This window comes from Tachysurus vachellii, chromosome 10, assembly GCF_030014155.1.
Source record: "Tachysurus vachellii isolate PV-2020 chromosome 10, HZAU_Pvac_v1, whole genome shotgun sequence".
Lineage (NCBI taxonomy): Eukaryota > Metazoa > Chordata > Actinopteri > Siluriformes > Bagridae > Tachysurus > Tachysurus vachellii.
Genome location: NC_083469.1, coordinates 1950001 through 1972172, shown reverse-complemented (window position 1 = coordinate 1972172; position 22172 = coordinate 1950001). Strand labels below are relative to the sequence as shown.

At 42.4% G+C, this 22172-nt stretch overlaps 1 protein-coding gene across 1 annotated transcript; it reads left to right on the top strand.

The window, feature by feature from the left end:
* The first annotated feature begins 1002 nt into the window (after positions 1–1002).
* Positions 1003–18799, top strand: clic4 (chloride intracellular channel 4). The gene is made up of 6 exons (XM_060879336.1): positions 1003–1378; positions 11814–11923; positions 14589–14714; positions 14860–14966; positions 16151–16332; positions 16577–18799. Exons 1-6 carry the CDS (start codon positions 1313–1315, stop codon positions 16739–16741), a joined length of 756 nt encoding a protein of 251 aa, XP_060735319.1. The 5' UTR covers positions 1003–1312; the 3' UTR covers positions 16742–18799.
* The last annotated feature ends 3373 nt before the right edge of the window (positions 18800–22172 follow it).

Here is a 22172-nt window from a genome sequence, read left to right as displayed (position 1 = left end):
TTTGACTTGACATTCATGACTTGAGTCTTGACTCGGACTTGAGTTAAATGACTCAGAGATGGGGGACTCGACTTGACTCGAGTCAGAATTAAGTCGCAAACTTGAGACTTGAGACCCATTCATTCATTCATTTTCTACCGCTTATCCGAACTACCTCGGGTCACGGGGAGCCTGTGCCTATCACAGGCGTCATCGGGCATCAAGGCAGGATACACCCTGGACGGAGTGCCAACCCATCACAGGGCGCACACACACACACACTCTCATTCACTCACACAATCACACACTAGGGACAATTTTCCAGAGATGCCAATCAACCTACCATGCATGTCTTTGGACCGGGGGAGGAAACCGGAGTACCCGGAGGAAACCCCCGAGGCACGGGGAGAACATGCAAACTCCACACACACAAGGTGGAGGTGGGAATCGAACCCCCAATCCTGGAGGTGTGAGGCGAACGTGCTAACCACTAAGACACGGTGACCCCCCAGACTTGAGACTTGCTTGACAAATATTAAAAAAAGACTCAACTTGACTTTGACTTGAAATTCATGACTTGAGACTTGTGACTTGAGCATGTGTGACTTACTCACACCTCTGATAATTAACCATAAATAAAACCTTTGCTAATGTTGAACTGGTCATTACATCATTCTAGGGGAGGTTATAACCTGTACTGCAGACAGCCACTGGGGGGCCTCAGAGACAAATGTTGTGACGTCCAGACATATATTACTGTCTCTGATCTGGACACGTGTGCGTGTGTGTACGTGTGCGTGCGTGTGTGTGTGAGAGAGAGAGAGAGAGAGAAAGAGAAAGAGAAAAAGTGAGGCAGACCCCAACCCACAATTCTGTCCCTTACGGCTTTCCACAGTACAGGATAACCGCGTCTCGTTCCTTCTGCAAAACCCTGCCCACTCTTTTGTGCGTGGTGACGTCACGCCTTTAAATATTCCCGTTGCTTTTTTTTGTCCTCCTCAGTTTGTCCACATCCACATCCACAATCATCCCGCCCTCGAGTCCACACACACACACACACACACACACACGCTGCTGCTGCTGCTGGCTAGCGATGCCGAACTGAGTCCTAATCCTGAATCTGTGACAAAACAATATATAATAATCTACCGGAATAAGCGCCCGTCGACGGTGATTTATCGTCCCGGTCTGACAGACTGTTAGCTTCAAGCTAACTCAGCGCTGAGGAAAGTTTGCGCGAGGACCACCTTCTGTGCGCGCGCGCGCGCGTGTACGTGTGTGTGTGTGTGTGGTTTTTCTCCTCTAAATCAAATTTCACACGGAAAGTTCGGGAATGTCTCTGTCGGTACCGCAGAACGGACAGGGCGATAACGAGCCCGTTATCGAGCTTTTTGTCAAGGTAAGTCACAAATGTATACCTTTATTGATTGTTGTGACGTTTCACGAGCCAGCTGCGCGAGCTCAAACCGTTAATCGTACCATTTTAAACAGTTAAAACTAGCTAAACTAGCTAAATGTGGACAAAATATTCAGCATTTCATCGAAATTAGGATAAAAAATTGCGATTAGAATTGTTATTGTTATTTCTAAATTAGTCAGCAGTGATTTATCATTAACATTTTTTATCATTAACATAGTTCTGATATAAAATACACAATATTATCGTGATATACCGAACGGGATGTTAAATGTTAACCGATATTTAAACAGAAAGTATTTTTAATGATTAAAACCATCAGGAGAAGAAGGAATATGTTGCACTTTTGGGTTTACCATCAGGATTCTGTATCGCGATATATCTCTGACTGGTGAATTGTTGCAGCTCTTGTCTTGTAGCTATTAATCACACACAGCAGGTTTGTTAAGCTGTTTTACAAAATACAATCTTAAATTCGTGTACTTTTTATTGTTATATATAACTAGCAACATAGTTTTTGTCTTTAGTTTATTGTGATATTTAAGTTATGTCAGGTAAAATAAGTGCTACTGAATTCTGGATTCTGATTGGTCAGAAGAGTTGATCTGGCGTTTCTATATATGTAAGATGATGTTTAGTTAATGTTTATGGATGGAGTCTCCAGGGTCAGAGGTAACGAGAAACCAAACAAATGTCAATAATGTAATGAAGTATTGTGGGTTTTTTGTTTTTGTGTGTGTTAAGAACTTTGAGAGAAAAAAGCAAAGCTGGTCAGTGAATGACCGTGTGTAGAGGCTAAAACAGGAACTAGCACGTTTCAGACTTTGTTGGCTGAATAAAAACTGTATTGTTATCATTGGTGAATTGCTGTAGTATAAAAGGAATAAAGCACTTCCTGGTGGTTGATTATTTTTCCTAAAATGATACGATAAGAAGTGTTTTATTCTCAGGTCTTCGATGTTATTAGTGCCTAAGCTTGTGTTATTTAGCATCATACTCAGTGCTTTGGAAAGAAATATTTTAAGTGTTAGGTGGCTTTAAAGTAATATGTAGTTATCATATGGATGAAGTACTGAAAGTACCAAAAAATAAAGAATGAACGGGTGGAGCATCTGTCCTCTTTTGGTACCACACCATCATTCTCATTTGCTAAAATTGCTGGTATAAAACACGGATAAGACACAAACTCAGAAAGAGGACAGTGGTTGAAAAATGTTTCCGCCCGATTATGTTTGATGGAAAGATCGAGACGTTTGTCTTTTGCTGTTTCTCTCTCTCTCTCTCTCTCTCTCTCTCTCTCTCTCTCTCTCTCTTTTGGCTTTTGTCTTTCTTAGAAGCACAGCGTTTTGGAAGAGAGCGGGAAAATGGCAGAGAGAAAAAAGGAGAAGGGAGAGGGGAACTCGGTGGGAGGGCAAAGAGGGAGAGGGGGAGAAGAAGTCTGAATTCACTCGGAGCCCATAGTTGCTTAAGCTGTGGAAAAAAAAACAAAAAAAAAATGAGCATTTCAATCGAACCGCTGTTTTGTCTGAACAAATTTCACTTTGCCAAGCTACAGCATAAAAAATTCCAAATATGGAACAACCCATTATAACTTTTTTTTTTCGTCCTTTTGCCTATCCAAAAGCTATAAATGTTCGCCTCACCCCCGTACAGGGTGGTATCTTTTCTTCTCTCTCGCTCTGGCCTCCTCCTACACGAGGCCTACAGAGAGTTCAGGATTCCAGGATTGCATTCTATCCGACTGAACTGGGATCGATGTTCCTGGAATCTGTGGGAGACTGTATTCTAGCGAAAAGGTTGCAGCAGCAAAACGCTTCAGTCCTCTGAGGGGACCGCTTTAGTCGAACCTTTTCTAGTTTCACTTTTATTCCTGTACGATTTTGATAGCTTTTGAAAATAAAACAATATCTACAGTGATTCATAGGTCAAGCATCAGAGATACTGTAGTGAGGGCCGATTTCTCTCGTCTTTAAGTCTGTGAACGTTACACGCAACGTATATTAAAGTCTAGTCTTTATGCGGTGTTAGTCAAAGACTCACACGTTCTTGGCATGTATGAAAGGAACTACCATTGGAATATGGATTGGAGCATGACGAATTGCACCATCAGACATCCCGAACATCAAGGTGTGAGATCTTTTGATTAAAACGTCCAAAGACGGAATCAAGACGATCTAGGGGTATTAGGTCAACATATCCATAGTAACAGACCGAGAGTTTGATGTTTTTCTTCTCAGATGTGTTTAACGTATAATTATTTATACAAAATATGAGCATTGGTTTTTCTCCTTCTGCACTATTTTTAATTAGTTCAGTATTATACTGAGTTGTTTATCTGAGTGTCTCCGGTCCTACGTTGCTCAAGTGGGGGTTGTGTTTTCCTCTGTACATCCGTGGGAAATCCTTTCCCCCATCCTTTGTCTTTCCCCTTTCCATCTTCCTTTCATGCCTGCTACCTTACATCTGTTGTGTGTTTTCATATATAGAAAGGAAGTTAGAATGTATTGTGTGTGTGTGTGTGTGTGTGTGTGTGTGTGTGTGTGCGTGTATACATGAAGGATGGAGATTTGAGATTTTAGGTTTATTCTCTTTCTCTGCTAAAGAAGCTGTTGAAGGCTTCCTCAATGCTGCAGTTTATTAAGGAGGAGTTTGTGTTAAACAAATTTTACAGCACGTGTTTAACTAGACTTGATTCTACTGCAAGGATTTTAGAGGTCATCCTTGGGCAGGTTCTTGCTTTTTCTTTTTTTCCCCTCTTTTATTTCCTTCTTTCTCATCGGCTTGATGTCGTCACAGTGATCTGTCTCCTCTTTTGAGTTATTCCACCAGTGTTCAGTATCTGACCATTCCGAATCTCTAGTATAATTACAATTGCTTTGTTTCCAAACAGAAAAAAAACCCTCTGCATCGTTCAGTGTGAGCTTTGGGTTTCGCACCACACCCTCTTTCCAGATCCTTCTGTAGCTCCCTTTTTTTTATTCCCTTTCTATGTACAGAGAATACCGGTTCTGTGTTTACACACAAGGGTGAGCGGTGATCACAGCTCCGTCTCTGCGGGCGTTTACACGTGGCTATGTTCATCAGAGTGTATCGCCGGTTTCTTTTGTTCCTGCCGCAGTTTCAGGTTGCCGTGGTAACCGCACACACACCCCTGTGGAGCCAGCGGTTAAGACGGGACACGATGTTGCACTGCTGTTTTCATTGTAAATATTTTCACATTCGTTCCTTTTATCGGGTTTCGTTTTAGAGGAGGTTGTGCAAAAGGCTCATTGTTTTAGTTTAGTTTTTTTTTTTTAATCTACGTCTCTCTGTGATGCTCCTTTTGTTCATGTTGATAGATAACAGTGCCAGAAATCATGTCAGGAGGTCTGAGATACCTGAAAATCTCTACAGAACCTTTTAACAAATTTTCTACCACAGTGCTAAACTGGTAGCCATTAGTTTCTTCTTACTTATCAACCGCACTAGCCTTGTAGCTCTACTGCAGAACTAAAGATGTGTTGTACACATTAACTAGCAATTAAATTGCCACCGTTCATAAGCATGAGCAAAAATTAAAATGATAGAAAAACATAATCTATTTCAAAGCGATGGCCTTGGACAGATTTAGATGCTTTTCCTGTAATAACTCACAAACTTGAAGACACTTATCTTGCTCCTGTTCTTTGTACACAACATGTTAAGCTTTGTTACTGTGAAAACTCTTTCTGTTGATTTCCAAGAATAAACCTTCTGACAGAGGCAGCCAGGTTTTTGGCCCATAATTTCTGAGAGATAATACTACTGTAAATCAATTATTTCAATGGAGTTATTGAATTATTGAGTTGTTCTGTTAACAGGTGAACACATATTTTCTAATCCCGGCGTGTTAGTCACTCTGTACTGAACACTTTATTGTTTTATCGTCTCTTACACACCCATTTTAACCACATTAGGTCATGACCGGGGTCAGGAGAAGCCGAGAGGAAAGTTTAACTAAAGATTTTAATGTTGTAATGACGGAGGACAACATGACGATCTCGCACAGATTGACTTTTGATTCCCTACGAATCAAAAGATGACCTTTTTACAGGTAGCCACAGCAGTTTTGAAGACACTAGACCTGTTTGTTTGCAAAACGAAGGCAAAGAGCAGTGCGGGCATTTCCACAGGACGATCCTCGACACCCAGCGTGTCTCCAGGTCAACTGTGCTGTTACCTCGCTAAGGGCTCTAAACCTTAGTGCCGGCATTTATTGTTCCATAACCTCAGCTCTGTTTGCACTTGCTCTTCAGTTTAATTATTTGTTTGAGTCACGGGACGAGCTCGCGCTAAACGACACAGCCTCAATGTAAAGCTCATATCTGTTGACATGGCCACTGTGAGGGCCATGAAGGCAGAAGAAAGAAGTTGTTTTGACGATACAGAGTTAACAATGTTAGTGAAATTCAAATGTTCTTAACAGGAATACTAAGATGTGTATCAACCCCCCGTATTAACACAACACAAATGGGAGTTGGATTGCTCGTATGCGGTCAGGTTTAAGGAGATGGAGAACGAGAAGATTGTGTGTGAACGTATACGATGTGTGTGGGCTATGTTCAGGTTAGGATTATTTGATACGATACTATTGAAACAATATGATTCAATCCGATATAATTTTGATATGGCAAGATTTGGTATTTGGTGATACTTGTGAATCTAATATGGTTGAATTCTTTAGGCACCAATTCTATTATTGACAATAACACAGAATACGAATTCTGTTCAAAAGGCAACAATTTACGAAACACAGCCAGAGAAACCTGTGATTTATCACGACGCATAACACTGCAGTAGACTAAATTAATGCTGGCTCAGCAATGCTTCCTTGTGTAATGCTGAGAGTGTACACACACACATACACACTCTCACACACTCACTCACACACAGTATCACATATTAAATGCTTGTAACCTTCAGCCGCACATTTTTCACTTTTAATAACAGAATTAGCAGGTGAAGTGGGTGTGGCTTGGCACAGAGAAACATTTAGGCCAAGTTCAACTTTATGCAAACGTCAGTCAAAGCACAAGACGACAAAGCAACCTCTAGCGTACTGAACCATGTATGGAAAGAAAATGGCCTGTGTGTGAAGGCAGGGTCCAGACAGCGAGTCCTCAGTCTGTTCTACGTGAAGGAAAGTGACGGATCAGCAGATGAGCAGCTGAAGAGGCTGTTTTTCTTCATGGCTGCACTCTCGTAAAACGCCTCAAGAGTCTCCATAGCATTAATTATTGCCCTGCTTTGTGTGTGTGTGTGTGTGTGTGTGTGTGTGTGTGTGTGTGTGTGTGTGTGTGTGTGTGTGTGTGTGTAATACTGTAAAGAAAGAGCATAAAACCTTTATAAACCCAGACATTAGCAACCGATGATACTCACTCACTCGTCATTTTTTTCCTCAGAGACTCCACGTCCCATGGAACATTTGTTTCGTTCTGCTCTCTTCCTCTTCAACCCCTACCCCTCCCCCCACCCAGCCATCATCATCTGCATTCCGTCTGGTCTTTGTCAGTCACGTCCGAGTTATGCAGTGTCTAACACCCTTGTGATACAGAAGCGTGTTTAAAAATACACATCGGTGTCAGCGTCCAGCTATCATCGTCTCGCGTTACACTTGTTTGTGTGAAAAAATGTTATTCTTCAGGAATTTGTGAACTCTCCAGATCGTGTGTGTGTGTGTGTGTGCGTGCGCATGTGTGTGTGTGTAAAAGTACAACAAGAATGTTATTTTAAATACTTCTGTCTTGGTATCCATATTGAGTTAAGACCACTTTTACTGTTGTCGCATGTTTTCTGGATTTTTAACAGGATATTCTTCTGGTCTTCTTGTGTTTGTTTAGAATTTACTCAAATTATTAAAGAACGTACAATAACGTAGCCCATCATAAATCATACTATCACACAGCACATTATAAACACTCTAAGCTAGCACTGTATAATTATATGTCTACTAACTAGCTAGACACATAGGCTGTAAAGATGTGCTGTGTCCTGTTAGGATGGTGTGTATCTCTGGAGGTTTCCAACATTGCCTAAAGTTCTGTGTAGTGTAAATAATATAACAAAGAACAATTCCGACATGCAGATGACATGGTATGAAGGATGAAGATGTCCTCATCAGACTGGTCGAGCTTGTCTCTTTTGTTTGCCAAAAATATTTTGTGCCCACATGTTTCATATTGACTCACGGGTCACAGTTTAGGCCGCACTCTGGGGCTCGTTCGGGGAAGTTTGCTCGGTCATTCAATAACATTGGGTTCATGTTTGCTGTTTCTTATTAATTGTCAATCGATATCAATGATTGTCATTGTTAAGAGAACGTTGTTTGACTGATTTTTGCAAATTTTCAAGGAACGTAGTACTTGTTCTCTCTCTCTCTCTCTCTCTCTCTCTCTCTCTCTCTCTCTCTCTCTCAGGAAATTCATCACTAATGAGACATTTCCTGTGAAATAAATAATAGAAATGAGAGTCAAACCTAAAACTAGAAAGATCTACTAAATGAGATGAGATGAGGAATAGAAGATGAAGAGAAAGAGAGAGAGATGGACGGTGTAGAGATGAAGGGAGTGGTCGATGCAAACAACGATAACTGTGGGAGTAAGCGGGTTTGATTTTTAGGGTGGAGCAGTATTATATTGTGATATTTCTTCCCGGTATGTCATGCATCTCAACATAGAATTTTGCACCAAGACCTGGTTGTAGGTTTTTGGATAAAAAAAAAAAATCCTTAATGACAAAGTGTACATGACACACCTCACCTAGCCCCCTCCCTCCCCTTGCCTACCTGACCCATACTTAGTCCATAGGTCCTATACTGAATACAGAATTGAAGTCATAAAGATGTCTTCCAGTCTCTCTCTCTCTCTCTATCTCTCTCTCCCTCTCTCTCTCTCCCTCTCTCTCTCTCTGTCATGTGCTATTTGTGACAGAACTATGTGTGCGCGTGCAGTTTTGGAGTGGTGTAAGCACACAGATTTAGCACTGAGTTGAGACAGTTTATAGACTGTCCCAGCCCTACAGTCTTCTCTGCCTCGGTCTGTTTCCCAACCCGGAAGTGAGCAATCACAGAACGTATAAACTAAACACTGGACTGTATGGCCTCAAGGGTAAATAAGCACCCCTACAGACAGACACCAGTGTTAAAGTGGAGTAAATGATAGCACTGATTCCCCAGGATTTATTTATACACCTAATGTCATCATGGTAGTGTGTCATACCGTCCACCTCAAACACACACACACACACACACAAGCAACTGACACACTGGTTCTGTTTCTCTTTACACATAACTGTTTGTAAGAAGGGAAAATCTCATTTCTCTCTCTCTCTCTCTCTCTCTCTCTCTCTCTCTCCTTTTTTGGGTAACAGTGTGGTCTGGAGTCTCATAAGAAGTGTTTGCCAGTTAAAGAGCTAAATTTAGTGCTCCACTACAGAAGGATGGAATGCCCCAAAACACACACACACAGTAAATTGCTTGTGTTAGGGGTTGGGATTTTGCCAACCATCCTTGGGGAGCGAGAGCGAGTGAGTGAGAGAGAGAGAGAGAGAGAGAGAGAGAGAGAGAGAGAGATATTCAGACTCAGAGAAGGACATAATGTTACTTTAAACTAAAGCCATGCAAGCTACATCTTAAATACCACACCCTACACATTGTACTTTTCACGCAAAAAAATAAACCCTACGCAATGATGCCTTTTAATTCTGTAACACAACTGATTCTGAATGTAAAATATCAAACATTAAACTGAGCATCTTGTGTGTGTGTGTGTCTATGTATCTGTGCACTTGTGTGTGTGTGTGTGTGTGTTTGTGTGGATACTTGATCATGTCAGATACAGATGGAACACCTTTTCTTTCTTTCTTTCTTTCTTTCTGTTTGTCCTTTCTTTCTTTCTTTCTTTCTGTTTGTCCTTTTTTTCTTTCTTTCTTTCTTTCTTTCTGTTTGTCCTTTTTTTCCTCTCTTTCCATTCATGCTGGATATCTTGACGCACACTGAATGAGCTCTGCCTCTGATTTAGAGTGCACACACACTTAGCTGTGGCATGACTCACTGCCTGTGTTGGACAGCTGTGCTCATTAGGGTGGTTAACCTCATTTGAATGTTAGGGTGTGTGTGTGATGGATTTGTCTCACTGTAAAATCAGTGACAGTCACGTGTGTGTGTGTGTGTGTGTGTGTGTGTGTGATGGATTTGTCTCACAGTAAAATCAGTGACAGTCACGTGTGTGTGTGTGTGTGTGTGATGGATTTGTCTCACTGTAAAATCGGTGACAGTCACGTGTGTGTGTGTGTGTGTGTATGTGTGTGATGGATTTGTCTCACTGTAAAATCAGTGACAGTCACATGTGTGTGTGAGAGAAACTCTGTCACATTTGGTCATCCATATTTCAGAAGAACTGTATACTTGTTTTCATATAATAAATAGTTTTGCACAAAGTGGGTGGAGCCGTGCGTAAACTCCTCCATGTGCTGTGGTTACTTTTCACCATATATAGTGTGTAGTGCTAAAAATTTCTCTCTCTCCGTTTTTCTATAATGAGCTTTAAAGGCATGACTCTATTGCCAAAGCATTGATGAATAATTATTAATAATAAAATCTATATTTAAATATAATTGAATCTTTTCTCTGAGTCTCTCTCTCTCTCAGAGCTCTTTTCTCTTATTTCTGCTCTGCAGTGAATAACCTGCTTCTCAGAGGGAGGTGTCGAACAAAAGGGCACTGTGATGATTGGTTTGTTTGCAAAGAATACTCTTCCAGATGGCTCTGTGTGTGTGTGTGTGTGTGTGTGTGAGACTATAGGCCAAAGACTGAGATTGGCTTCATCCACTTTATACTAAAAGTGGAGATAACAGTGATGTAGATGTGTAATGGTGATGACGGAGTGAAAGGACAAAGCGTGTGATGATGATGTTGATGGTGATCATGTTGATGACTTGTTTCTCTCTTCCTGTAGAGAAGTGAATCAGCAGGATGCAACCAGGACACTTATATAAACATTTCACACTCTCAGCAGTGTGCATTACGACTTGGCAGGTGTGTGTATGTGTGTGTGTGTGTGTGTGTGTGTGTGTGTGTGTGTGTGTGTGTGTGTGTGTGTGTGTGTGAGAGTTCTTGGAGGCAGTCTCCTGTTTTAGAGGAAACGCTTGGCTGTGACTAAATCCTAAACAAACTCATCATCAGGGCATGATGGTTATAAGTCACATTACTGCCAAAGCTCTCTCTCCCTCTGTCTTACTCTCTTTGTCTTCTGTCTGTGTCTGTCTGCCTCTCTAGCTATAGTTCTGTCTGTCTGTCTTACTTTCTCATCTCAAAGCAAATGCTTGGGCCTAAACCTAAACAAACTCATTAGTAGGATATCTATGGAATGCTTTTTCAATGAGAGAGAGAGAGAGAGAGAGAGAGAGAGAGAGAGAGAGAGAGAGAGAAATTAAAAATGAAATGATGGAGTGGCTATAAAAATGAAGGGGATTTCAGCGATAGAGAGAGAGGGAGAGAGAGAGAGACTGTACAAAACTCTTCTTCTTTTTTTATTTCTTTAAGCACTTGTTACTTGTTTCCATGTGCTCTCTCTCTCTCTCACACACACACACACACACACACACACATACACACACACAAAGAGGAATTCCATAAACCCTGCCCTCTTTCTTCTTTGTCTTCTCTCAGTAATATTTAATGATTTAGGACTTTTTAAAGCCACGTATTAGAGAAGGAGACAAAGGAATGTGGCAATAAAAATGTGGTGTTGTTTTTCCCCCAGTAACCTGGAACCCCCACACCACAAAACACACACACACACACACACACACACACACACACACAGGATTCAGGATTGTTGGAGTTTGTACAATTTGAGGAATGTGAGGAGTGCTGCATGATTTAGACACACTGAAGTAATAAGACAGATGCATAACACACACACACACACACAATCTGAGCATGGTACTTGGTTGTACTGAGAGCTGGGATGAGTGTGTTTAAGAAAGCACACACTACACTATTAAACACAATAAAATAAAGACCAAAAAACATTTTATAAATGACTTGTCAACCATCCTGACAGATTAGTATTTTCTCAAACCGGAGGATGTCATTGCACTTTCGTATTATAATCATATCAAATTAAATTAGGTCAGTTTTTTTAACAGTGCCATTGATAGTGTGTGTGTGTGTGTGTGTGTGTGTGTGTTTGTGTTTCCTTCTCTTGAAGCACTTCAGGAACTACAGGAAAGAACATTTATTTCCTTAAAAAATAAATTAGAAATAATGTGTTTCACTGTTTAACTGCGTGTGACAGGATTAATCCCAGTCTGTGGGACTGTGCTAATCCCACCAAGTGTGATGGGGCTTAATCCCAGCGTGTATGATGACATGTATGCATGTGTGTCTGTGTTTCAGGCTGGCAGTGATGGAGAGAGCATAGGGAACTGTCCTTTCTCCCAGCGCCTCTTCATGATCCTCTGGCTGAAGGGAGTGGTATTTAATGTCACCACCGTTGACCTGAAAAGGTACAGTCACCTACAAACACATTAAATTCATTAATCCCTTATGAACAATATAAACACTGAGAGGACATGATGAAACCTCATTTAAATAAGTTAGGGGTGTGTGTAATAACACTGTATGCTCATTTTCATATAATAGTTTTGCGTAAAGTGGGCGGAGTCTCGGTTAAAATTAGAGTTCCTCAGAGTTTTCATAAGCACATACGATTCCGACCGATAATATTCGAGCATTCAGTCGTATGTAGCACACGTTCAGCCCAGAGTGTAGCGAAAGTGTAAATATAACGTGAAAAGGCGTCAAGGTTCGAGCAATACTGAGATTTAAGTCGTCGTCGATGGTGCTGTTTTGTACAATGAAGTTATGTGTGGAAGACATCTTGTGAGCCATTTGGAAAAAATAAGGTCTCTCTCTCTCTCTCTCTCTCTCTCTCTCTCTCTCTCTCTGAGATTTTCCACATATGATCCCATTCAGCCTACAGAGTTTCTTGACACTACAGCAGACAGAACAGTCATCGTGTGTTTTACTTCTCCTCAGCTGAACAGTAGCTTCTCTGTACAGCGCTAGTTCACACGGCAGTGTTCTCTTCATCTCTGACCACTTCACACACACATCACCACATTGCTACAAGGGTGAGGGTGCTTCCTGCGCTCATGCCAGAGATGTGAGGTCATTTCCAGTTGTTGTGCCTAGAACAGTGGTAAGAACAGCGTGTTCCAGGCTGCCAGGTCTCTTATTAAGCTCAGAATAATGATGAACGTTGACATAGATATATACTGTGTACATTTAGTGGCCCAAGCACTGAAGGTACAGGAACGTTATTGTTTGTTTATCTGTTTTATTTTATTTTTGCCTTAAAGGACATGACGGAGGCACGAGACTTGGTGAACAGATAGTACTCAGGCAAGAGATTGGCCTGTCGGTCACGATTTAGTGTTGCATTGATCTTTGGCCCATATCTCTTATGGCTCGTGTGCATTTGTTATGAAAAGGACAAGATTATGAGGTCATGTCTAAGTTTTGGGCGTGGTCGTGAATCGGGGTGGGGCTAACCGATGACAGCGTGTTCCAGTCAGTTGTATTCCAGTCTTTGAATAAGCTTCAGACTTTTCATTCATTCATTCATTCATCTTCTACCGCTTATCTGAACTTCCTCGGGTCACGGGGAGCCTGTGTCTATCTCAGGCGTCATCGGGCATCAAGGCAGGATACACCCTGGACGGAGTGCCAACCCATCACAGGGCATTCAGACTTTTCATGGCAAATTATTTCTTTGTCCTTTTTGAGTTGGTTAAATTGCCGTGTGCCCGAGGGGATATTTATTTGCATTTGTTCTGATGTGCGCTTCGTTCTAAACGTGCTTGCATGAGTCCCTATGAAAGGTTGTACAACCTTCCATAATCCAATCAAAATTTTTCTAGACTTTTAAAATTTGTAACAAATCTGTAGGAGAGTGTGTGTGTGTGTGTGTGTGTGTGTGTGTGTGTGTGTGTGTGTGTGTGTTTGTGTGTGTGTTTGTGTGTGTTTGTGTGTGTGTGTTTATAGGAGTGTTCCGTTTCAGCAAACTGCTCTTTCATCTGAATTTCATTATATTTAGCAAAAAGCCACCCACTTCACAGACACACCTGGAACGAACACACACACACACACACACACTCTTACGTATGACAGCCCTTTGTGTCGCAGAGGTTTCTGGAAACGACTGGTCCGCTGGTTATTGTTGTTCTCCAGATGAATCCTGACCTGCATGTGTTCGGCCCAAACAAAATGGAACAATCATTCTATTCACACACACACACACACACACACACACACACACTATAGATGAAAATTGCTGCTGGAAATAAAAAGCTAGGCTGTTCTAGATAACCTCCGTGCAACATTGAGCACTGGTTCAGCAAGAAATCATTTAATAAAAAGCCGATGTAATTGAGGAACCGAAGTCATCTGCATTTACTGTATATTGCAATGACTTTTCTTCCCAAATCCAGTGTGATTCAGGTTGTAATCAGGCTCTAAATTCACATACAGTATTAACCTGTGTGATTTTACAAGCGGAAAAACACTAACAGCAGAGAAGCTTTTCATAGCTTGAATATTATTATTATTATTATTATTATTATTATTATTATTATTATTATCTCTCATACCAACTCTAGAATATGTTTGAGCAACGGATGGATTGGTGGGTAGATGAATGAGTGGATTGGTGAATGGTTAAGTGAGAGGATAGATGGACGGATGGATTTGATTATGTATGTGGATGAGTGGGTGGATGGATGGATACGTGGATGGAAGGTAGGATGTGTAGATGAATAGATGCAAATTTATTCTGAAACATGCAAAGTTATAAATGAAACAAAAATTCTAAATATATAAAATAGAATTTTAATATAAAATACATTGTACCAGTTTGATGGGGTGTAAACATTGTAGATATAAACAGCAGACTTGAGTGGCATTAAAGAGGGTAATGAAAACATGGAAAAGAGAGAGAGATAGAGTGCTGTCCTTCTCCAAAGTGTTAATGAAAGTAAAGAGCATCATGCACATGATTTCTAATAGACTGTTTTATTCAAAGCATCTATTTACTTAGAAACCGGAAAACACCACTTGTGTGTGTGTCTTTGTGTGCTGACACTTCTGTGTGTGTGTGTTTTTTTTTTTCAGGAAACCAGCAGATCTTCAGAACCTGGCTCCAGGAACACACCCTCCTTTCATCACGTTCAACAGTGAAGTCAAGACTGATGTTAACAAGATCGAGGAGTTCTTGGAAGATGTACTCAGCCCACCCAAGTGAGTGTGTGTGTGTGAGAGTGTGTGTGTGAGTGTGCGAGTGAGTGAGTGTGCGCGAGTGTGTGAGAGAGAGTGTGTGTGTGTGAGCTCTGTCTGATGCATGTTACAGAGCTGTGTATTTATGCATCTGTGTTTTTACGCTCAGGTACACTAAGCTCGGTGCCAGGCACCCTGAGTCCAACACAGCAGGGATGGACATCTTTGCCAAGTTCTCAGCCTACATCAAGAACTCCAAACCGGACGCCAACGAGGGTGAGATTGTATCTTGCGATAGATCCTAAGTGACAAACAATAACAACACCACCGTGTTGTTTAGGCTAAAATGTACATGCCCTGTGAGCTCACACGCACACACAAATACACTCACACAGAGACGTTGTTTTCTGCTATTGTTTGCTGATAGACATGACAGTGTGACTTATCCATAATTTACATATCACACAGGCGAGAACACACCCTGTGCTTTACATGCAGCTCCCACACAAAGACCGTGAGGCTTCAGGGAACAAGCCCGAGTTAGGAAAAGATAAGAAAACAAATACATACTGCCTCAGGGATTATTTGGCATTTTAATAGCACAGCATTCCCTTTAGTATCAGCATTATTCTGTGCTTTGAATGACAAGAAACCACAAAATAACTGAAAGGGAAAAAAGTGGAATTCAGGTAAACAAGACAAAAAAATGTACAAAAATGTAACCAGGTGATGTGGTTTTTCATGCATAATTCCCAAAAATATCTAACGTGCAAAATCGGATGTTATATATAGTGACCTGGGTGTGTGTTTTATTTGTATTGACTATCATTATATTTATTCATTATTATTATTATTGTTATATTTGACATTTTTAGACAGTTTATTTTTGTACAAATGTGTTTTCACTTTAATTTTAAAGATAAAATTTGGGAACAAACGATTGCAATGAGTTAAATCAAGACAGAAAGAAATATACCAGTAATATAATCTGTCAAACATTTCATTGTTACCTTTATTCCATGGGATCACTTTCCTTTCACTATCGATCGTTTATAGACTTTGCGCTTGCTGTAATCTGCTGCCCTCCTGTGGCCGCTAAAGAAATTACAAGTGCAGTGTGTACTCTTTTTAGCTCTTTATGTACAATAATGACATTGTAAGCGAATTAAACAATGCGGAAAATATTATAAATTATTTGTATATTTATGTAAACTTACACAATGTTTTCAGTAGATTTTTTTTAGATTAGGTTTATATTAATACACTTCTAATGTTGTTGCTTCATTCACGGTGACTGTTAGTGGCATAGGACTGTTAAGATCTAGGATTTGTCTCTGTATGTTAAAATAGTTTTTTTTTTAATCAGTAAATAAAATAAGCAAATTCATATCTGTAGATATTGCATGTTATGTTTTATAGATTATATAATGTGTGTGTGTGTGTGTGTGTGTGCTGAGCAGCTCTGGAGCGAGGTCTGCTAAAGACTCTGCAGAAGTTGGATGAATACCTGCGCTCTCCGTTGCCCGATGAGATCGACCACAACAGCGTGGAGGACATTAAAGTGTCCACACGCAAATTCCTGGATGGAGACGAGATGACGCTGGCTGACTGCAACCTGCTTCCAAAACTGCACATCGTCAAGGTGACTGGAGTAAATAAAAGCAAAAGAGTTTGTTCTACTTTGAACCGAACACACACACACACAATTTACCTTTCTGTCAGGTGTAATTAGCAGACCCTAGTAATGCTCCACGTGCCCCCAGCACCTCATTAATATTATTCGATTCATTAATAACTTTTTTGAGGTGATGATGCTCACGCGCTCTCACTGAACCGAGAACTGGGAATTTAACACGTTTGGTTTTTTTTCTGTCTCTTTTTCTCAGGTGGTGGCAAAAAAGTACAGAGGTTTTGAGATCCCTAAAGACATGACGGCTGTGTGGAAGTACCTGAGCAACGCGTACTCCCGTGACGAGTTCACCAACACCTGCCCCAGTGACAAGGAGATTGAGATCGCCTACGCCGACGTGGCCAAGAGGCTCGTCAAATAAACAGCCTCACCAAACCCACCACCCCCACTTTTTTTTAAACCCCCCCCCAACACTGGGTCATCTTTAATTTTACACAGAAAAAAAACAAGTACAGACTCTCTTTTTTTTTCTGATTCTTTAGAGTATAATAACCCAGTGCATGACATATTATATATATATATTTTTTTTCTTCTTCTTCTTCCTAATTCACACATCTTAAAGATCCTACATTCGAAGGAAAATCTGTCTGATTCTATTTAACCTTTTTATTTTTTAATCACACGAGAAGTGCAAGTGTTAATTTAACAAGTGTGTATCGGTACAGCTCACTATAGCTCACACATGCGCGCACACTCCTCTTCCTTTAGCAGCACAAGAGTGTGTATTCACCATCCTTTTATGATTTGGGTGAAAGAGAGCTGCTTTTCTAAGCTTGCACAGCGAGCATCTCTGAAGCTTTTTTTTTTCTGACAAATTCACAGCTAAACAGTGTTGGAAGCTCCAGTGTTTTGTTTTTTCTTAGTTTTTGAGAGCGCTTCATCAGGCACCGACTGATCATCAGACTCCGAAATGAAGGTAGACCTTTAAAATTAAAATAAAAAAAAAAAATCTGTTTTTCATTTTTTCAGATATTATTATTTTTATTTAAACTCTGCCCACTTGCTTTTTTTTTTTTTTTTAAATAAAACACCACACTAGAGGTGAAGCTGGACAGCCATTCATTTTTTTTAAATTAATTTCTGCTGTGCTTGATTGTACTTTAATCATAGATTTAAGAGGGAAAAAAAGTTTGTTAGGTTTAAAAAAAAAAAAAAAAAAAAAAAAAAAAAAAAGAAAAGTAAAGTGTGTTGATGATGTGGACAGGGGTGCCAAAACTTGTACTGGTGGTCTGAAGGCGATAAGAAATCAACAGGCGAACTTGGGACCGGCTTTTTTTTTCTCCCCCCCCATCGGATAAACGTACAAATTTCAACGTACAAATGTTTTTATTTTTTATGACCAAACTAAAGACATTTCAGTTCTCACTTCAGTTCTTTTTTTTCAGTTTTCTTTTTTTTTTCCTTAAAAAAACCTTTGAATGTAGCTGAATGAACGCCTTAATCAGGTGCATGACTTTTAATACGACACCTCGTCTGGCCTTATATTCTTACGATTCGTGTTTGTATTAAACGACAATAAAGACAAAAGTGGTGAAAAAATGCTGCAAATCACGATTGTACACTATAGGTGTATATATCTATAGATGGTCATGTATCATTATTCTTTTTTTTATTTTAGTAATTATAACTTGATCTAGAAAAAACGACTACAGCTTTATCTTTTTTCTAACATTCGTTGGATTTTGATTATTTTTTTTTTAAATAAAAAGGTACAATTGTGCATTTTTTTGTTCCCACAAATTTTTTTTTCTTGTTTGAACCGTTCCATTATGACAATACAGTGGTCTGACGACGAATGTTTCTACTCACAAGTGAACGAATAAAACGTGTCTGGATATTTATTCCACAGCAGGACAAAGCGAGATGATTTTACTAACGAGCTTCTGTTAAACGGAGCCTTCTGTGTTTCCTGTGAGGAAGTTGTTCTGTACGCGTGTACGTTTGTACGACGATCAGGATTCGAAGGTTTACTTTCACACCGTATCCGGAGGGAAGAACACTAACATGACACCTCACACTCCAGAAGTGCAGAATTAAGAGTGTTATATTCAGTTATAGCTGGAGGAAAAGACTTTTTTTATGTCTAATCATTTAGATGCTGTAGATAAATTCAGAGTCAGGTTTGGAGTGTGGTTTATTGTAGTGTTTTGTGTGTGTATAGGAGTCAGATCTAGTGCCACCCTCTGGACTTCTGGTTCTATACAATAAGGACACACACGCACACACACACACACACACACACACACGCACACACACACACACACACACACAAATACAGTATATAAAGAAATAAATATTTAGAACTGTGTTGTTACTCAGTAAAAGCTTATTGTTTAAGTGCCATATTAGATATTTGCCTTATTTGTTTGTTTAGATTGTCTCAGTGAGTATCTTAAAAAAAAGTTGGTTAGGTTTTTTATTCATTCATTCATTCATCTTCTACCGCTTATCCGAACTACCTCGGGTCACGGGGAGCCTGTGCCTATCTCAGGCGTCATCGGGCATCAAGGCAGGATACACCCTGGACGGAGTGCCAACCCATCACAGGGCACACACACACACACTCTCATTCACTCACACAATCACACACTACGGACAATTTTCCAGAGATGCCAATCAACCTACCATGCATGTCTTTGGACCGGGGGAGGAAACCGGAGTACCCGGAGGAAACCCCCGAGGCACGGGGAGAACATGCAAACTCTACACACACAAGGTGGAGGTGGGAATCGAACCCCGACCCTGGAGGTGTGAGGTGATCGTGATAACCACTAAGCCACCGTGACCCCCAGGTTTTTTTATGGTCAAATACATTTTTTTGTACAGTGTTAAAGCAGCATCACTGTGATTCTCTCTGATTAAATGAGTAACATTACCCTACATTATTAAAACCGCTTACTTTATTATATATCTATAGTTTTAGATCACATCTATATCATATTTAAATTAACTTCATCCCCAAACTCATCTTCACCCTTTTTTTAAATCTCTCAGAGACGGTGAACTTTATCTTAACTACAGCATCATAAAACAATAAATCTGTTACATTTCAGAAAAAAAATACAATTTAAAAAGGTATAAAAGAATGTTAATTATATATCAAACAGCTAAAATAATGTCATGATTTGAGATGTTCTTCATCCGACTCCATGAGGCTCATGAGCCTTCAGAGGAGCACTGAAGATGTTTTATTTTAATAGTGACCTCATATAGAGAGATGGGACATGAGAATTCTGTTCTCTCTCTCTCTCTCTCTCTCTCTCTCTCTCTCTCTCTCTCTCTCTACCCATCTCTCTCTCTCTCTCTCTCTCTCTCTACCCATCTCTCTCTCTCTCTCTCTCTCTCTCTCTCTCTCTCTCTCTCTCTCTCTCTCTCTCTCTCTCTCTCTCTACCCATCTCTTTCTCTCTACCCATCTCTCGCTCTCGCTCTCTCTCTCTCTCTCCCCATCTCTCTCTCTACCCATCTCTCTCTCTCTCTCTCTCTCTACCCATCTCTCTCTCTCTCTCTCTCTCTCTCCCCCCTCCTCTCTCTTCCTCCCCCCCTCTTCCCTCCTCCCTCTCCCCTTCCTTCTTCTCCTCTCCTCTCCCTTCCCTCTCCTTTCTCCCCTCTCCCTCTCTCTCCTCTCTCTCTCTCTCCCTCTCTCCTCTCCTCTCTCTCTCCTCCCTCTCCTCCCTTCCCCTCTCTCTCTCTCCCCTCTCTCTCTCTCTTCTTCTCTCCCTCTCCTCCTCCCCTCTCTTCCCTCCCTCTCTTCTCTCCTCCCTCTCTCCCTTCCCTCCTCTCTTCACTCCCCATCCTTCTCCTCCCTCTCCTCCTCTCCTCTCCCTCTCCCCTCTTCTCCCTCTCCCTCCTCTCTCTTTCTCTCCTCTTCTCTCTCCCCCTCTCTCTCCCTCCTCCCCTCCTCTCTCCTCTCCTTCTCTCTTCTCCTCCTCCCCCCCTCTCCTACCCTCTCTCTCCCTCTCCCTCCCCTCTCCTCTCCTCTCCTTCCCCTCTCTCCCCTCCTCCTCCCTCTCCCCTCCCTCTCTCCCCTCTCTCTCCTCCTCCTCCTCCTTCTCCTCCCTTCTCTCTCTCTCTCTCTCTCCTCACCCTCTCCTTCCTCTCCCTCCCCTCCTCCTCTCTCCTCCTCTCTCTCTTCCTCCCCCTCTCCCTCCCCCCCTCCCTTCTTCCCCCCCTTCCTCTTTCTCTCTCTCTCCCCCCCTCCCCTTCTCTCCTCCCTCCCCCTCTCTCTTCCCCCTCCTCCCCCCTCTCTTTCCCCCTCCCTTCTCCTCTCTCCTCCTCCCCCTTACTCCTCTTCTACCCTCTCTCTCCCCCATCTCCCTCCCCTCTCTCCTCCCTCCCCTCCTCCCTTCCTCTCTCTCCCCCTCTCCTTCCTCTTCCTCTCTCTCCCTCTCCTCTCTCCTCCTCTCCTCTCTCTCTTCCTCTCCCCCTCTCTCTCTCCCTCTCTCCTTCCTCTCCTCTCCTCTCTTCTCTCCTCTCTCTCTCCTCTCTCTTTCTCCTCTCCTCCCCCTCTCCTCTCTTCTCCTCCTCTCTCCTCTTCCCACCTCTCTCCCTCCTCCTCTCTCCTCTCACTCTCTCCTCTCTCTTCTCCTCCCTCATCTCTTCCCTCTCTCTCTCCCTCTCTCTCTCTCCTCTTCTCCTCCTCTCCTCTCTTCTCCTCTCTCTCCCTCTCTCCTCCTCCTCCCTCCTCCTCCTCTCTCCCTCCCTCTCCTCTCCATCTTCTCTCCTCTCTCTCCTCCTCTCTCCCTCTCTCCTCCTCTCTCTCTCTCCCTCATCTCTCTCCCCTCTCCCCTCTCCTCTCTCTCCCTTCTCTCCTCTCTCTCTCCTCTTCCCTCCCTCCTCCTCTCCTCCTCCTCTCTCTCCCTCTCTCTCTCTCCTTCCTCCTCTCTTCCTCTCCTCTCTCTCTTCTCTCCTCTCCCCTCTCCCTCTCCCCTCTCCTCTCTCCTCTCCTCCTCCTCCTCTCCTTCTCTCCTCCTTCTCTCCTCTCTCCTCTCCTCTCCTCCTCTCCTCTCTCTCTCCTCTCTCCTCTCTCTCTATCTCTCCCTCTCCTCTCTCTCTCTCCTCTCTCCTCTCCCCTCCTCTCTCTCCACCTCTCTCTCCTCTCTCTCCCCCCTCTCTCTCTCTCTCTTCCTCTCCTCCTCTCCCTCTCTCTCTCCTCCTCTCCTCCTCTCTCCCTCTCTCCTCCCTCCACCTCTCTCTCTCCTCTCTCCTCTCCTCTCTCTCCTCCCTCTCTCTCTCCTCTCTCCTCCTCTCTCTCCTCTCCTCTCCTCTCTCCTCTCCTTCCTCCCCCTCTCTCTCCTCTCCTCTCTCTCCTCTCTCTCCTCTCTCTCCTCTCCTCCTCTCTCTCTCTCTCCTCCCTCTCTCTCCTCTCTCTCTCTCTCTCCTCTCTCTCTCTCTCCTCTCCTCCTCTCTCTCCTCTCTCTCCCTCTCCTCTCTCTCCTCTCCTCTCTCTCCTCCCCCTCTCCTCTCCTCTCTCTCCTCCTCACTCCTCCTCTCCTCTCTCTCCCTCCTCTCCTCTCTCTCTCCTCTTCTCTCTCTCCTCTCTCTCACTCCTCTCTCTCTCCTCCTCTCTCCTCTCCCTCTCCCTCTCTCCTCTCTCTCCCCTTCTCCTTCCTCCTCCTCCTCTCCCTCTCTCCTCTCCCCTCCCTCCTCTCCCTCTTCCTCTCTCTCTCTCCCTCCTCCTCTCTCTCCACTCCTCTTCTCCTCCTCTCCTCCTCTCTCTCCTCCTCTCGCCTCTCCCTCTTCTCCTCTCTCTCCCTCTCTCCTCCTCTCCTCTCTCCTCACTCTCTCCTCCTCC

Excerpts from the sequence above, each read along its gene's own strand:
- clic4 (XM_060879336.1), top strand. The coding sequence starts at position 1,313 with ATGTCTCTGTCGGTACCGCAGAACGGACAGGGCGATAACGAGCCCGTT. Across the intron at positions 14,715-14,859 it reads GATGTACTCAGCCCACCCAA|GTACACTAAGCTCGGTGCCA; the intron begins GTGAGTGTGTGT and ends TTTTACGCTCAG. Across the intron at positions 16,333-16,576 it reads CAAAACTGCACATCGTCAAG|GTGGTGGCAAAAAAGTACAG; the intron begins GTGACTGGAGTA and ends TCTTTTTCTCAG.